The sequence below is a fragment of the Marmota monax genome, unplaced genomic scaffold, assembly GCF_021218885.2.
Source record: "Marmota monax isolate L192 unplaced genomic scaffold, Marmota_monax_Labrador192_F-V1.1 WCK01_AAM20220418_F8-fsc00052, whole genome shotgun sequence".
Classification (NCBI taxonomy): Eukaryota; Metazoa; Chordata; class Mammalia; order Rodentia; family Sciuridae; genus Marmota; species Marmota monax.
The window spans coordinates 8,283,423-8,301,493 of record NW_026693473.1 but is presented as its reverse complement, the minus strand read 5'-3'; the positions used below and the strand labels follow the sequence as shown (position 1 = coordinate 8,301,493).

Below are 18,071 nucleotides of genomic sequence, written 5' to 3'. Positions count from 1 at the left end.
CAAGATCTTCACAAATCTTAAAATTTCACAGATTAGATAATTTCCTTCATAAATGTGTGTATAATAGAAATTTTTCCATTGCCCTTTTAGACTATCCAGAGACCATGGGAGCAGTTTTAGACCATCCAGAGTCCATGGAATGCAGTACTCTGGGAGTGGTGGAGCAGGACTGTAATCTCAATAACTTGGGAGGTTGAGGCAGGAGGATCACAAGTTCAAGGTCAGCCTTGGCAACTTAGTGAAATCCTGTCTCAATATTAAAAAAAAAAAAAAAAGGCAGTGGTGATGGTGGCTGGGGATGTAGCTTAGTGGCAAAGCACTCCTGGATTCAATCCCAGTACCACAAAAAAAAAAAAAAAAAACCAGTGGCAGGCAACCAGCAGGTCTTTGACATCCAATAATTAGATTTTATTTACTTATTCAGTATTTCGGATTGAACCCAGGAGCTACCTATCATTGAGCTACATCCCCAACTCTTTTTATTTTTTGAGACAGGGTCTTGTTAAGTTGCCTAGGCTGGCCCTAAACTTGCAATTCCTCACCCAGCCTCTACAGTCACTGGGATTATAGGCATCTACCACCATATTCAGCCTGCCAATGTTGTTTTTATTTTATTAAGTTAATCCTTTAAATGCCAATGATCTATGATACAAAACAACCCAAGTCAGTCTCTAGTATAGCTCACTACTAATCTCTGATAAGACATGGATGATATCTATTTTCCATTCTTGGCTTGACATGTGGTTCTTCCTAATGATAACACCTGAAAATGCACTATTGCATCTCAACAACAAAGGGAGAAAAAGGAAAGTATTCTGTTGCCTATACCTAGTATCATGTACAGGGACTGCCATCTCCCTTTCTAAACACAACAAACTTATATCACAAACTGTAAATTCAAAACAAAATAAAACAAAACAAACAAACAAAAAACAGTATTTCTTTACCTGGAGCACAAAGACTCCACAGTCACTGTCATTTTTCTGTTGTGGAATACACTGAGGGGAAAAACAAAAAGGTCATTAAAATAAGATCAAGTACTTCTTTCCTCTTCAGATAAACACGACAAAACAGAATGAGACAGGAAACCTGTCTCTGTCCAGGACAGCTGGTATCGTGTTCATTTTATAAAGGCATCTGGCCACACGAAAAGTGCTATCAAAGGCATCCACAAATTATAAAACAATATTTTACCTAAATATGGGAAATGAAATGAAAACCCTATTTTAAAAACAACTATTTGGATACTTAGTTTTGCAATCAGTTCACTGACAAGTAAAAATGGAACTGTGGATGATCACAGAACATTTGCCTGAACTCTGAACACTTAGATGGTAACAATTCTGCTTAGCAGTCTTCACTTTTCATCTCTATAAAGCTCCCAAAACAACTGGTTATTGTATTCTGCCTCAAGTAGGAATATGAAAGATATTGGCTAAATTTAGAATACCTAGAATTCTAGCTGGGTAAATTCAGAAAATTTACAAGTTTAGTTCTGGCTTGAACTGGTTTACTAGATAATTAGAAACAGAAAACTTGAGCTTAACTGTAAAATTTAATATGTGGTTTAGTTCAAGGTTGAATTGATAAATCTTGATCCCTCTGGGACTGGGTTAAAGGTTATTTCAAGACTCTTGTCTATAACACTGGGTCAGTGATTCAGACAGACCTGAGTTCAAGGACCTGCCTCTACCAATAGTTCTGAGGAAGGTCTTCTGAAGGTCACACTTCAGTTTTCTCATCTATAAAATAAAGATGCTGTTCATCTTTAAATGACCACCTACCTCACAGGTTATAAGGATCAAATGAGATCATTATATAAAAACAATAAAATAAAGACTAAATTGTCAACACTGGTGTTCATGACAGGATTGAGATTATGCCCAGAAAGGCACTCTGGCCCATCAACACCTTTAATGTCTAGAAACCATAACAGAGCTACATCCGAACTGTCCTCACGCTGAAGAACTAAGGATAGGCCTAGAAAGTAGCCCAGTACTCTTGCTCCCATAATGGACCCAAATAGTCATTTAGCATTTCTCTGAGTCTGTAAGTGTCATGAGGCAAGAGGTAGGTGCCAAAATCCCCAGCCAAAACTTGTTTTTCAGCAGAGCAACTACATCATTAGCAACTGTGCCAGGGATGAAAGGACTCAAGTTACCTGCTTTCAGCAAGCACTGGGCAATTGAGTAGCCAGATGATAAAGTACTAAATTGGCTTAATCTGAGTTGCCTCCCTAGAGTCTCCTCCAAGCTCTTTTTGGTCTCTGTCAGTAGTCTTGAAATGCTCTTACACACAACCGCCCCTTGGATCATTCCCTCCCCTGGACATGCCCATTTTATTTGTATCACATACTTACCTTCGTAACAGCTGTCTGCCAACCCTGAAGAAATTCAGGTCTATTTTTTTCTCTGGCTTCAGTCAGCAAATACTTTCTTATATTCTGGTTAAAAAGAAACCACAACACAGATGCTGTGTTCCATGAGTTGGTGAAAAATGAAACCTGCCCATAGCAGGTAGAAGCAAAGGAGGTGGCAACTGTGGCCCCACAAAATTGGGCAGTGTGTGCACAAAAGAGTTAGAGCTGGAACTTTATTTCAGAGCTTTCATATCGTTAAGGAGGACTTAGACCTCCTGTACTCACGGTATGCACTCAAGAGTGTGGGCACTGGTATTTGCTTGATTAGAATATTTATTGAGATGGTTAGCCACCTTTCCCAGCAGTAAACTGGCAAGATAAAAAAAGTCTTAATCAGTGCCAGTGCTGAAGAGAAGGAAGAAACTCGTGGCAGAAATCATTGACTAAAACTAAATGAAAAAAATCTAGCTGAAGATAAGTTTCTTAGTTTGGAAGGTGACAAGAACAGACAGTTATCTCTACCCATTCTGAATACTGAATATAGTCAAGGGCACTACTGAAATTTCTAGACTGCTGGAGTTTCAAAATATCCCTAATGCCCTCAACCTCTTTGTGCATATTTCTCTCTGTATCAAGAGATTATGACTGCATGTTGCTCTTCTCCCTAAACAAGTAACTTCAAGTTCTCAGAATAACTACTATATATAAATTCACACACAGAATAACGGCAAAAGACTTGCCCTTAAAAATAATCACCTACACCAACATTTACTAAGTATTTATAATGTGCTGAGTGCTGGGGATACAGTGGTAAAGAAAGCTGTTTAAGTCCTTGCTCTCAGAGAATCTACACATTTGGAAATTTTAATAACATTTTTCATCAACTCTTTGGAAATACAGGCCCCCAACTTTCCTTCAGAGCCACTTTTATTACCCCCACATTTCCTTAAAACAACTGCCTAGCTTCACCTACCTGGATGACTCTGCTTGGCTTTAAATGACTTTTAGTTATCACCCCAAACAAATTGGTTCTCAGGATCTTTCTCCAAATGTGCCAAGTTATTAGCCAATTGGAATTTGACTGAAAAAATTTTTGACTAGTCAAAAATTCCGAAGATGAATTTTTTAATAACTGCAGAACCAAGTGCCTAATCCAGAATTGACTTAGAAATCAAAAGCCTGTTTCATAAACAAAATCTTTTTAACCATCAAGAAGTTAGCTCCATGAAGGCAACTGTCTAAACCTTCTCTGACTCCTCAGTGTCAGTGCCTAACACAAGCAGAAGCCTGGGGTAGTATTTCCTAGTTGAAATGATTTTTGCAATATCCTTGCTCTCCTTGTTTGTTTTTTTTCTATTTGTCCAGGGAAGAGACAGCACTGACAGTCTCTGATAAGTGAAGGATGTGAGACAGGCAAGGAATTAAGCAAAGTGAACTGGAAACACACAATCACATCTGATACTGGACTGACTCTCTTTTGTACTGGAGTTAGAGCACTCTGGGCCCAGGAATATCCCAAAGTAGGGTTTTTTCCCCCTGGATTTCTTAGAACCACAAACATGGATTTTGAAAATTTGATCTTCTTAGTTTTGCTTATACTTACTTTTTAAATTAAATGTTAAATATAAATTTAAATATCTTTATTTTAATATATTCTTTAATATATATTTATATATTATACCACATAATATACAATAATTTATATATACAAATATATGTACTACATATATTTAAATATATACATTAACATTTTAAATTTATACATTTAAAGTAAATATATAAATATATATACCTTGTTAATAAAAATTAGAATAACCAAAATAAGGTGAAATTTCCTTTATTAGTCCTACTCCTTTCTATACTTATCCAAAAGCAATCACTGAAATCAAAATTGTAAGCATCCATCCCATGCTTTTTTTTTTTGAGAAAGGGGATTCCCCCTATATTATCCACACTGGTCTTGAACTCCTGGAAGCAATCTTCCTTCCTCAGCCTCCTGCAGAGCTAGGACTACAGGCAGATGCCATTATGCACTGATATCTAATTTTTTTATTTACAAAAATATATCTTTGTATATTACATATACAAATATATATGTATACACACACACATATGCACACATAAATGTATTTCCCCCATAAGCATATTATATCGTTCTGCCACAACTGGCATTTTCTTTTGGTGGTGGTGGTGAGGGGGACCAGGGATTTAACCCAGAGGCAATTCACCACTAAGCTACATCCCTAGACCTTTTTATTTTGAGACAAGGTCTCACTAAGTTGCTCAGGGCCTCACTAAGCTGCTGAGGCTGGCTTTGTAATTTCACCTATCCTGCTTCAGCCTCCTGAATCACTGGGATTATAGGCACGTGCCACTATACCTAGCTCACAACTGGCTTTTAAAAACTCAATGATCTTTCCCTGTTAGGATGTAAAGAACCACTATATTTTGTTTTGGTTTTGATGGTACTGGGGATTGAATCCAGGGTCTCGTACATGATACCCAAGTGCTCTAAGACTGTGCTACATCCTCACCCTTTCTTTTAAATTTCATTTTGAGAGAGGATCTTGCTTAATTGTCCAGATTGTCCTTGAACTTGCTATCTTCCTGCCTCAGCCTCCCAAGTTGCTGAGATTATAGGTGCACACCCCCACACTCGGCTCAGAAGTTTTAAATTACGACATGGTTAAATTTATCAAACTATTCCTTATGTCTCTTTTTTGGGGGAGGGTTCTGTGTAAGAAAGCATTCCCTATTCTGAGAACACAGTATTGTCTATATTTTATTCAAATGCTTTTAGTTTTAGTTTTGTTTTACAGTTAGGTATCTATTCCATCTGAAATGTTTTTATAATTAGCATAAATATGAAGTAAAGATCTATATTTACTAATTCTCCCAGTGTCATACTTGAATAGCCTATCTTTTCCTAACTTCATCATATACTAAATTCTCAAGTATGCATGAGTTATTTCTGGATTCTTCATGCTGTTCCAATCTATTTATCTACTCCCAAGCCAATATAATTATAGCTTTCATTATTTTTTTTAAAATATTGCTAGGGATCTGAGTGTGATGATGCACACCTGTAATCTCATTGACTTGGGAGGCTGAGGCAGCAGGATCACAAAATCAAGGCCAGCCACAGCAATTTAGTAAAATCCTCAGCAACTTAGCAAGAATCTGTCTTGGGGAGGTGGGTAGGAGAGGACCAGGGATGTAGCTCAGTGGTAAAAGCATCCCTGGGTTCAATCCCTAGTACCAAAAATTTTGTTAAAAAGCAGTTTTAAGGGGCTGGGGTTGTGGCTCAGCGGTAGAGTGCTCACCTAGCACATGCAAGGCCCTGGGTTTGATCCTCAGCATCACATAAAAATAAATACATAAAATAAAGGTATAAGAAAATAGTTTTTTAAAAAAAGCAGTTTTAAGGGGAAGAGAAAAGAAAAAAAAAAACAACAACAAAAAAAACAAGGCTGACAAAATCAAATTAGGGCATGTATCTCAGAAGGGGATCCTGATCTTGGTCAGCTACCTCTCACCTGTGGAGTCCTCTTACAGTTCTTTTCTTTACCAATAGTTTAGAGGACATTCACAACAGAAAATGTTCCTATATGGTACTGACTTCTGCTGTTCTACCTAGAACTAAGATAGGACTGGGTCAATCACAGATTAAGTGAAAAAATAGGATATTAACTTACCTCTACACAAAACTTAAAATGAATGCCTTGGGAATCATAAAATGAAATAATTCGATTAGAGAGTGTCACAGTAATGAGAGACCAGTGGACTTCCAGGTGAATAGGAATCAATAGAAGACTCTTTTTAAACAAATCCACCTGATTAAGAGAAGAAAATGCAGCTGTCATCACAAAACCAACAACATACAGCAGCTTCTTTACTGACTTCTGACTTGTCCAAGGACATAAAAGTAGACAGTGGTAGGCCAGAATTTGAACCCAGGTCTTATTTTTAAAGCCCATGCTTATAACTACTGAGCTATAACACACAATAAGAAAAATGAAGAAGTACTATTTTTCATTTAACCCGCTAAAACTCTGTTTTATCAAATGGTTTACCTTTTTCGTTTTTCTCCCCCCCCACCCCGCCTTTTTTTTTGGTACCAGGGATTGAACCCAAAGGTGCTCTACCACTGAGATATATCTCCAACCCTTTTTACCTTTTACTTAGAGACAGGGTCCCTTATTAAGTTGCCCAGTCTAGCTTCAAATTCACAATCCTTCTGCCTTAGTCTCCTGAGTCACTGAGATTATAGGCATGTTGCCACCATGCCTGGCCTTACCTAATTTTCTTGGGCACATTTTGACCTAGACTCAACGTTTTAGGAAATAACCATGGTACTGGAAAACAGAAAAGGTCTAAGTCTTTCATCTTTCTCTGGACTCAGTATAACAGTTAATATCATGAGCTTCAAAACAAGTCTACTTAAGTTCAAATTCTTCCTCAACTATGAAATGCAGAAAGCAATAATACCTATCTTATGATGTTGTTGAGAATAATAATACTTGAAAAATGCATAAAACTATGCTTTTAGTACATTGTAGATAGCCAATAAATCTTAGCTATTATCACTCCCTTGTCTTTCAGATGTCAAAATCAAGAACATCCTTAATAATATTTACATACCCTTTATATCTGAATCCATCTTTTACAATCTTAACATATCCTTTATATCCTAACACATACAATTTAGAAATAGTTGCTATTCTATTAAAAAATCCAGTTATATCTTGGGTAATAGATGCTTCACTAAACATCCATAAAAGAGTGAATTTATTTATTTTTTTAAAGTTAAAACAATGACAATACTATAAAGTATGTCAGATTCTTAAAAACCAATCTCTCAAGTCTTCTTTTTTGCTAATAATCAGATAATGTCATGCTATAAATAAATCTTTTATCAGTCTATATGACCTTACAAGCAAAACACTTTAGTGTTTTTGTTTTTCATTTTCTATATTTATAAACCTGGAGCTGGGGGAGTTGGGCAAAAGAAAATGTAGGGCCAGGGGTATAGCTCAGTGGTAAAGGGCTTGCTTAGTTAGCAAGTATTTGAAATATTTATTCAATCCTTAGCACCACCAAAAAAAACCCAAAACAAAACCTAATAAGAAAATAGTTTGGGCATCCCTAAAGTTCTGAAACCACAAATGCTGCAAAATTCAACATTACTTTAGCATGATGATACCACAAGTAGAAAATTCTGCACATGAAATTATGTTATGGGTCACAGCCTAAACATAGTCACAGAGGCTGGGGGTATAACTCAATGGTGGAGCACTTGCCCAACATGCATAAGCCCTGGGTACAATTCCCAGTACTGCAAATAAATAAATAAATAAATACATTTTAAAAATTAAAAAAAAAAAAAAAGAATTAAACACATATAACTAAAAATACTATATAAAATTTAATCTTCAGATTATGTATATAAGGTATACATTAACCATAAAAGAATTTTAGTCTTGGGTCTCATCCCCAAGATATCTCATTATAAATATGAAAATACGTCAAAATGGAAATATTCCAAAATGAAATCCAAAATCAAGCATTTTGAGTAAGGAATATTCAGTCTATATTAGATAAAATAGACACTGATCTTTTTTGAGGGGAGAAACAAGTCTTTTCTGTCAAACCAAAGAGACTTCATTTTAGTTAACTTCCTGGGCTCCCATTTTCTTGCAACTCAGCTGTCTTTCTAAAGTTAGTATTTCCTCAATAGTCAATTTGCACCTAAGATTGTGTAGTCAGCCCCAACCAATGTGTAATGGCCAAGTACCCCTGTGTCAGAGATAAAAGCCAAGCACACTGCCTGCTTGCAATGCCTGCTTTCAATTTTGATTGCTGTATACCCTTCTGCACGTAGAAATAAAATTTTTGCCTTGCAGACAGAGCCAAATAAGTCTGTGAGTGTTTATTTGGTTCTTAGGGCTTCCAGGACCCATCTCCTACTCCATTAATTCCAACAACAGGGTCTTGTTAAATTACTTAGGCCTTGCTTAGCTGCAAGACTGGCTTAGAAGTTGTGATCCTCCTGCCTCACAATTAAACAATGAGATTCAAAAGAGAAAAAAAACTATTGCTGAGTACATGCCTATAATCCCAGTGGTTCCACAGGCTGACGAAGGAGGATCGAAAGTTCAAAGCCAGCCTCAGCAACTAAGCGATGACCTAAGTAACTAAGTGAGATCCTGTCTCAAAGGGTCTGGGGATGTGACTCAGTAATTGAGTGACCCTGGGTTCAATCCCTGGTACCAAAACAAAACAACAACAACAACAACAAAAACCTATCACATTAAAAAGTCTGTTTCTAAGTAACATCGTATTGGCCTTAAAATTATCTTTCCACTCAAAGTGATGAATTTCCATTTCAAATCTAGAGTAAAAAATTTAATACCTTTTTAGTCCATCTCTTAACTCCATTATATCCTTTGGTTACCAGCTGTCTATGAAAAAAGCTGTTGAAGAAGTGAACCTAGAACAGACACCAAATATAAGGAATCAGATTACATGAGGCTGTGCCCAGATTTAACTTCAAAAGAAAATAAAAAAATTTAAAATATCTGAACACAAAATAATTTAAAAATACATATATATTCAAAAAATTTTTAAATAAAAATGTAATGTTCTAACATAAATAGACAAAAAGGAGAGAAAAGTTTCTTCAACTAGTAGTCAAAATATAGGAAATATATTACTTGATTAATAGAAAATTCTGTTTAAATTTTTCATGAGAATGCTCTTACAGGTGTGGTCTATTGTCAGTGGGGTAGCAACTGGATTACCGGAATCCAATCAAGTAGAGACAAATGATAAATCTCTCCAAAATTTTTAAAAGATTGAACAACTGAAATAGGATCTGAAAAAAAATGAGCAAACCAATACCTTGAACTCATGAGATATGGATTACAAAACTCTCCATCTGAAGGATGTGGATTTGAAGACTCCCATACAACTACAAGAAGGTCTTAGCACAATCATTTCTAGTACCAAAAATTACCCTTGCCATACAGATTATCAGGTCCCACCTCCTTGGATTCAGATTCTGGCTTATAAGTGGTATTGGCTCATCTAAGTTAGTCTATACCATGGTCTTGAAGCAGGGCTCTAACTTGAACTCACTTTAGATAATAAGACTATTTAGTGTGTGGTTCTCAGAGTATGCTCATTAGACCAGAAGAATCAGCATCACCTGGGAACTTGTTGGAAATCCAAATTCTCAGCCCAATTCCAGAGCTGCTAAATTTTAGCACAAACTAGCAATCTGGTTTTACAAACCTTTCATGTGATTCTGATGCACATTCACTGAGAACCATTCAGCTTAACACGGATAAAAAACAATCTGTTCAGTTATCTGTAAAAGCAGTGACTCTGTAACTCTGTTCTTTAGAATCATCTGGAGGACTTACTGAAACAGTGCTGGGCCCCAACTCCCATTTCTGATTTAATAGAGCTGAGCTGGGGTCTAAGAATGTGCATTTCCATTAAGTCCCCAGGTGATATTGACACTGCTAGTCTGGGGACCACACCTTGAGAACTACTGCCTTTGAATATGTTTACATTTAAACTTTTTGATGATTAAGAGCATTTCATAAAACAATCCAACATATTAGCTTCATGATTTGAATTTATAATGCATAATGAATTTATGATTATAAGTGAAAAGCTATCAAAGTTTTCTATATTGAAAAACGGTACTAGAATCTGCAATTAGTTATATTTATCTGTTTAAGTTTTTTGTTTGTTTGTTTTTGCAGGACTGGGGATCGAACCCAGAGGTGCTCTACCACTGAGCCATATCCCCAGCTCTTTTTATTTTTGAGACAGTGTCTCGCTAACCTGCCTCAGCATCCTGACTAGCTAAGTTATGAGATTTAAGAACTTGAAAAGTTCTGCTGCTCATCAGGTATTGGAGTTTTCAGAAAAAAGATATCAAATTTAAAAATCATTTTAATATGTAAAAAGCTCTTAAGAGAATTTAGAGCTAGATTATCTATTTGAATAGATTAAAATTAAAAAAAAGAAAGAAAAGGTAAAGAGTAATATTTTACATTTTTATAAAGAGGGTAAGACTTTAGTTGATTGATTGATTTAACTGAATCCAGGAGCACTTTTACTGAGCTGCATCCCCAGTCCTTTTTATTCTTCATTCTGAGACAGGGTCTTGCCAAGTTGCCCAGGATGACCTCAAAGTTATAATCCCCTCACCTCAGCCCCTTTATTAATAAACAAAAAAAGTCCCCTTATCAATAAACATACCTACCTAGATACAAATAAGAAAGAAAACATTGCTACTGTGACTTTCTTATGCTGAAGCAGGAGGATCACAATTTAGTGAGAACCTTATTTCATGATAAAAAAGAAAAAGAGCTGGGATGTGGCTCAGTGCAAAAACATCCCTGGATTTAATCCCTAGTACCACACATACACATAAATTAATAAAAAGGTGTATTAATAAATTTTGCAATAGGATCTCCCTAAGCTCATATAAATATATAAAGATAATACATAAATGTGTACATACATAATATAACCCTTTTAAAAAATCTAAGGAATTATAAAATAATTAAAGTTCGAAAACCAAAAAAAAAAAAAATCACTCCTTTTTAATATACAAGAATTTCCTTAAGAGGAAAATTTTCACTTACTTTATCTGGGACTGCATCCATTATCAGCTCGCCGTACATATTTATGACCTATAAAAAGTAAAACCAATTTACTAACCCTATACAATTCAGAACAACCCAAGCAGAATGTATAACATTCTTAATAATAACAATAAAGCTTTTCAATCCTGGCATTAGTGAGTCACTTCAGTACAGATTAAAGAATATTTGATTAATAAAAGTTAAGTATGAGACCAGTCCCTACAATATTTTATTGACCAACATCCTTTGTAACTTTTCTGCAGTGAGAATCTGCATTACACTAACCTGGTCATTTAGCCAATTCTGACCATCCAAGGTCGCCAGATCATCCATATCCAGCATATGTTTATTGTAGAAGATGCGGAAGTTGCATTTTTGATGTCTGGCCCGATAGTTTGTTATTTCTCTATTGATAAATGGTTTTCTGAAACAAAGATTTTGAAAGAAAAAAAATATGAGTTCTACTCAATGCACTATTAAGTACCCTTTTTCTCCTAAATCAAGAGAAAATCATATATGCCAATCATTTTATTTTCAAGGATTTAACTTTCACCACTGGCATACCTATTGGAAAAGTCTTCATTAAAGACATCTTTTAATCTTCCAAGGACATCTTTTTCACTGAGTGGGACCAAACTTCCATATTTTTTCATAACCTCATCTAGAAATCCTTAAATAAAGGAAGAAAGGAAAGTTAAGATGGAAAGACAAAGCAATTTCTCTTAATACTTAATCTATAAACAATGCAACACATACTTAAATGTACATTATAACATAGGATTATACTCCGTATAAGGAAATATTTTAAAAGTTCTGACACTATTCAAACAAAGTGGATTAGGCCCTTACCACTCTAACCTAGAGAAAAATGCTGTGAGGTATCATTTCACAGTGCATTTTTAAACTACCAATGAATTGTTAGAGGAACTAGCTAAAACTAAAGATTGATGCCTTTCCATAACTTAACCTTAGTGATGAATTCTCTCTCATTAAGAGTAACATCCAGAAAGTTGGACACAATGGTGTGTGCCTATAGTTCCAACTACTAGAGGATAAGGTAGAGCATTGCTTGAGCTCATCAGTTTGGGACACCCTGGGCTACTCGGGGAGATCCTGACTCAAAACAAAACAAAACAAATCACACACCCACACACACATCCACCCACCCACCCCCACACACAGAGAAAACATCTAGTTGGGTGCAATGGTGTGCACCTGCAACTCCAGCATTTGCAATGCTGAGGCAATAGAACTGCAAGTTCAATGCCACCCTGGGGCAACAGAGGGAGATCCTGTCACAAAATAAAAGGCATAGAGATGACAGGTGTGGTGGCACATGCTTGTAATCCCAGAGACTCCAGAGGCTGAGGCAAGAGGATTGCAAGTCCAAGGTCAACCTCAGCAACTTAGTGAGGCCCTAAGCAACTTAGTGAGACCCTGTTTCAAAATAAAAAATTAAAAAGGGTTGGGGATGTGGATTAGTGATTAAGCACTCATGGGTTCAATTGCAAGTACCCACCCCCTCCAAAACCAGAATTTATTTGAAAGAGTAACTATCAACACTGAATAGAAATATGAGTAAGACTGACTGACATTAGGGACTGGAACTATGCAACAATTGGTCCTATATAACACTATTTTTATGACTTTCAAATTACATCTAAAGGCTAAATCACCTTGTTAAATGTGCCTGAATTAAGTCACAATTTAGCCAAGTGCAGTGGTGCACATCTGTAATCCCAGCAACTCAGGAGACTGAGGTAAGAGAATGGCAAGTTTGAGGGCAGTATTTAAATCAATTTAAGTAGTGTGAACATACATACACATATATACAGGTATATAATATATGCGTTTTGTTTTTAGTACTGGAGAACGATCCCAGGGGTGCTTTACCATGGAGCTACCTCCCCAGTTCTTTTTTTGTCTTATATGAATTATTCCTCTTTATTGTTTAAAATATTGGTTATAATTATATAATAAAATTCACAATATATTAATTACTTGATATATAGATATTCATTATAACTTCAAAATATACATTCTTTTTTAACCTTTTCCTTTTCAATTTTTTCAATAAAACTTATATGATGTATCATACTAATGAACTTTGAGAACTCATTTTTAAATTTTCTTTTTTAGATTGTTTATTTATTTGTACTAATCAGTTATGCATGATGGTAGAATGCTCTTCCGATTCATTGTACACACATGGAGCACAATTTTTGACTTCTCTGGTTGTACTCAAAGTAGGGTCACATTATTCATGCAATCATACATGTACCTGGGTACATGATGGCTGTCTCATTCCACCATCTTTTCTACCATAAATGCCCCTTCCCCCTCTCCCCCATCCAGAGTTCTTCCACTGATCCCATGCCCAATCCCCCATTAAGAATTAGCATCCACTTATCAGAAAACATTCAGCCTTTGGTTTTTTGGGATTGGCCTACTTCACTTAGCATGATATTCTCCAACTCCATCCATTTACCTGCAAATGCCATGATTTTATTTATTTTTTATTGCTGAATAATATTCCATTGTGTATATATAACCTCAGTTTCTTCATCCATTCATCTACTGAAGGTCATCTAGGTTGGTTCCACAGTTTAGCTATTGTGAATTGTGCTGCTATGAACATTGATGTGGCTGCATCACTATAGTATGCTGTTTTTAAGTCCTTTGGGTATAAACTAAGGAGAGGGATAACTGGGTCAAATGGTGGTTCCATTCCCAGTTTTGCAAGGAATCTCCATACTGCTTTCCATATTGGCTGCACCAATTTGCAGCATGAGTGTGCCTTTTCCCCACATCCTCGCCAACACTTATTGTTGTTTGTATTCTTGATAACTGCCTCCTTTTTTTTGGAGACAGGGTCTTGTAGAATTGCTAAGGCTGGCCTTGAACTTGGGATCCTTTTGCCTCAACCTCCTGACCTTGCTGTAGAGGTGTGTGCTACCATGCCAGGCTTTTTTTTTTTTTTTTTAATCCTTTAATTTTTGATGGTATTGGGGATGGAACCTAGGACCTCATATGCTAGGCATGAACTCTGCCCAGAGCTACACCCCAACCCTATATATGCATTTAATGGCTTTCTAGGATGATCCACTAAAGAAACATACCTAAAAAGGCTCTAGGAAATAAAACCAGGACATTATTTATTTTTTTGGTGATACTAGAGATTGAATCCAGGGGTATTCTCCCACTAAGTCACATCCCCAGTACTATTTATTTTTATTATAAACTGCTAAGCCTCTAATTTACAATCTTATCTCAGCCACCCAAATAGTTGGAATTACAGTCATGTGCCATCATGTTCAGTCCAGGATATTATTTCTAAGTAAATACAAAGAAACTGCAGAAAGGCTTAGATGCTCACAAAAGCAGAGGCATGATAGGCACAGTTCACTGATGAAGAGCAGAGAAAACCACCACCTAGTTATCAGGCTGACAGGTGAGCCTATTGAGTTGAGATGGGAAAAATGAGGACAATATGTTAACCATATATCCTATCAAGCTCCCTTTTGAAACTTTTAAGAATTGCCTCCACTATGCATTAATTCAAAATGAACAGGAAAGATCAAAACAGAGTACTGGGAATGGTGTGCTGGGTTGGTTTGGGGAGAGGGACCGAAATGTAAAATCTGTATTTCCCCCTGTTAATCACCCACCAGAATAGCTCCTATTTTAAAAGGCTTAAACTAAGAGCAAAAGTCAGGGGACAGCAACAGGAAAAAGGATGCTTGCTTATGCCTGCTTCTAGTCTAGGCTTTAGACAGAGAACACAGGAAGGCAGGCCCACTGCAACGTCATCATTTCAGGAAATAAAGATTTGGGGCTTCTATACTAGGAACAGAATGTATAGTGTTTACATTACATATCTTAACGTTGATCTAAGCATAGCCTTGTGTCTATACTGGAAAACAGGCCCAAAGGAAGATAAGCGATTCCCAACACTGGATAAACTGCATTTAAAAAACTGATTTTATAGAAGAAAATGCCTCTACCAACAAAAAATTAAGCTTGAGGTTCCACCACCTTGAATGAAGCTCCTCAAATAAGAAAGTGGTCTCCTCTACCAGATAGCCAGGCATGGTGGCACAGGCCTATAATCTCACTGACTCCCGCTGAGGCAGGAGGGCCAGCCCCCATAATTTAGTAAGACTCTTGTCTCAAGAGATGGGTATGTAGCTCAGTGTCAGAGCACTGCTTGGGTTCAACTCCAAAACCAGAAAAAAGCAGGGGGCGGTTAACAATGGGATGGGGGGGGGGGTAACAATGGGATATGGACCCCAATTTCAAACTAGTATTATGGGAAAGAGGCATTCTTATTAACAATATTATTTCTGGGTGGTAATAATATGGAGATTTTAAGTTTTATATCTGTGTTTTGTTTTTGCTTGCAGATGATAAACATGGATTCCTTATGTAATAGAAAGGCCCTACAAGGATGACAATGTCTCTCACTGATAACACACCTACCATTATCTCACTGGTACCAGAAGTAAAACAAAACATCATTAAGAGCATTTATCATATGACAACATTCACATATTTCGTCTAATCCTTAAAACTAATCTCTGTGTCAAGATACCATCTCTGCTAGGTCTGAGAATATGGCACATGTTAGAGCACTTCCTGGGTTCAATCCCCCCCGCACTATCTCGTCACCCCCCAAAAGATATTATCTTTGAAATAAAAAATGAAGACAAGAAAACTTAAAGAGATTAAGTAACTACCCTCAGGACACCCAACTAGCACAGAATAACTAAGATTCTTATGTAGGTTATGTGACTAGAGAAACTATGCTGTTAACTTTTATGCTATGTCATCTACAAAACAAGAAATAGCTATTTTCTCTACAAAAATAACTTGGGGCTGGGCACCCTTCGCACACCTTATAGTACTAGCTATTTGCAAAGCTCAGGAAGGAGGATTCTGAATTCAAGGCCAACCTAGACAAAAGATTAAGAACCTTTATAAAAGAAATAAAAGAAAGAAATGCAACCACTTGGTTCTACAACAAAATACAATACACACCTCAGAAATGACATCAGTAAAGAAGGCATGAAGTACTCAGAATAAACTTAAGGAATGTGTAAAACCTAGTGAAAAGTTGCAAAACACTAAGAAACTAAGTTCTGTTTTTAGACACGAAAACTCAACATTTTAAGAATATAATTTTCTCCAAATACTATAAGCAAAAAACATACTTATTTTCTTTAATTTATAAAATAAATAAAAAATTCATCTTGGGATTGATAAATTCCTAGAAAATTTTAAAAACAATTAGAGATGGGCTGGGGTTGTAGCTCAGTGGTAGAGCACTTGCCTAGCATATGTGAAGCATTGGGTTCGATTCTCAGTACCACATATACATAAATAAAATAAAGGCCCATTGACAATTAAAAAAAATTTTAAAAAAACCTCTTTAAGAAAAATAATTAGAGAGATGAATAAGGGGACAGAAGAGGAGTGCATAATTTTTCAAATTATGAAACTACTTACAGTAATTAAAGCAAAATAATGCTAGTATACAAACAGATCAAGACCAGAAGGAAATTCAAAGCTAGTTGGTATTTCTTAACCACAAAGAAAAGAATGAATTGCTCAATAAATAATATTAGACTACCGCCTGAACTTACAGCCAATTCATTCTGGTGGAAAGAATTATATTACTCCATTTTACTTTTTTTTTTAAACAAAGAATTATATTAAAAATAACACTTTAATAGTATAGAAGAAAATAAGAGTTGAATATTTATTTTAAAAATATTCAAGCTTTTCATGACAAGCTTTTCATGTAGAAGGGTTTTTTCCCCTTAATAAGTGACAAAAAACATTTTTAAACAAAGTGTAAAGTCACTTTTTTTATTTTGAGATAGGGTCTTGCTAAACTGCCCAGGCTGGTCTCCTTTTGAAAATGTATTTTTGTTTTCTTTATGGCAGTATTTGGGGATTGAACCCAGGAACTCAAGCACACTAGGCAAACCCTCTACCACTGAGTACACCTTCAACCCCAAATATGTATTTCTTGAGTATGTAAATGGCACATTATTCTTTTCTTGAAGCTGCTTTTTTCCCATCAATACATTATAGTTTTGTTTTGGTACCAGGGATTGAACCCTGTGGCGCTTAATCACTGTGCCACATCCCCAACCCTTTTTATTTTTTGAGACAGGGTTTTACTAAATTGCTTAGGGCCTTACGTGGTTGCTGAGTCTGGCTTTGAATTTGTGATGCTTCTGCCTCAGCCTCTGAAGCTGCTAGGATTATAGTCGTGCTTTACTGCGCCCAGTATACATAATATAGGTTTTTTTGGGGGGAGGGGTACTGGGGATTGAACTCAGGAGAACTCCACCACTGAGCCACATCCTCAGACCTATTTTGTATTTAGATTCAAGGTCTCACTGAGTTGCTCAGTGCCTTGCTTTTTGCTGAGGCTGGCTTTGAACTTGTGATCCTCCTGTCTCAGCCTCTAGAGCCCCTGGGATTATAGGCCCTGCCTTACATTATAGTTTTTTTTTTTTTCCTTTTAAATCCATTCAAAATGATCTAGTAGTCCATTAAATGATTAAAATTGATTTTAATCAATTGCCCACTAATGAACATTTGATTTTTAGCTACTCTTTGCTATCTGAATAATGGGACAAAACCCTTAATTTGTGCTTTCTATTGTTTCCCTAGTTAATACTTGCTAAAAGTTACATATCTGTGTCAAAAGGTATACATGCTAAACTAACATTTTCATTTGTGATCTGGTACATAAAAATTTATGATTTGATACATAAAGTTAAATTTTTTTTTTTATTCTTTTTTTGGGAATAAAAACTTGGGATTGAACCCAGGGCCTGAAGCTTGCTAAGCACTACCGCAAGTTACACCTCCAGTCCCAAGATTTTAATGTTATGGAGTCAAATTGGTTTATTTACTCCCCTACCCTCTGTACTGGTGATTGAATCTAGGAGTGCTTTACCACTGAGCTGCATGCCCAGTGTCCCCCCACCCCCTTTTTTCAAATTTGGAGACAAGAGTCTTGCTAAATTCCCAAC

General features: G+C 36.2%; 1 protein-coding gene across 7 annotated transcripts in view; it reads right to left on the bottom strand.

Moving 5' to 3' along the window:
- The window catches only part of Senp5 (SUMO specific peptidase 5), a 46,477-nt gene that overhangs the window by 3,761 nt on the left and 24,645 nt on the right, over nucleotides 1–18,071 (bottom strand). For 5 of the 7 annotated variants that reach the window (XM_046458076.2, XM_046458078.2, XM_058583545.1 and 2 more), the window contains 7 exons: nucleotides 11,587–11,692; nucleotides 11,308–11,446; nucleotides 11,023–11,070; nucleotides 8,772–8,849; nucleotides 6,055–6,192; nucleotides 2,360–2,443; nucleotides 948–998 (listed from right to left, as the gene is read on the bottom strand). In XM_046458076.2, the coding sequence (XP_046314032.1) occupies nucleotides 948–998; nucleotides 2,360–2,443; nucleotides 6,055–6,192; nucleotides 8,772–8,849; nucleotides 11,023–11,070; nucleotides 11,308–11,446; nucleotides 11,587–11,692 (644 nt within the window). The other 2 variants (XM_046458079.2, XM_046458080.2) reach the window with 2 other exon arrangements.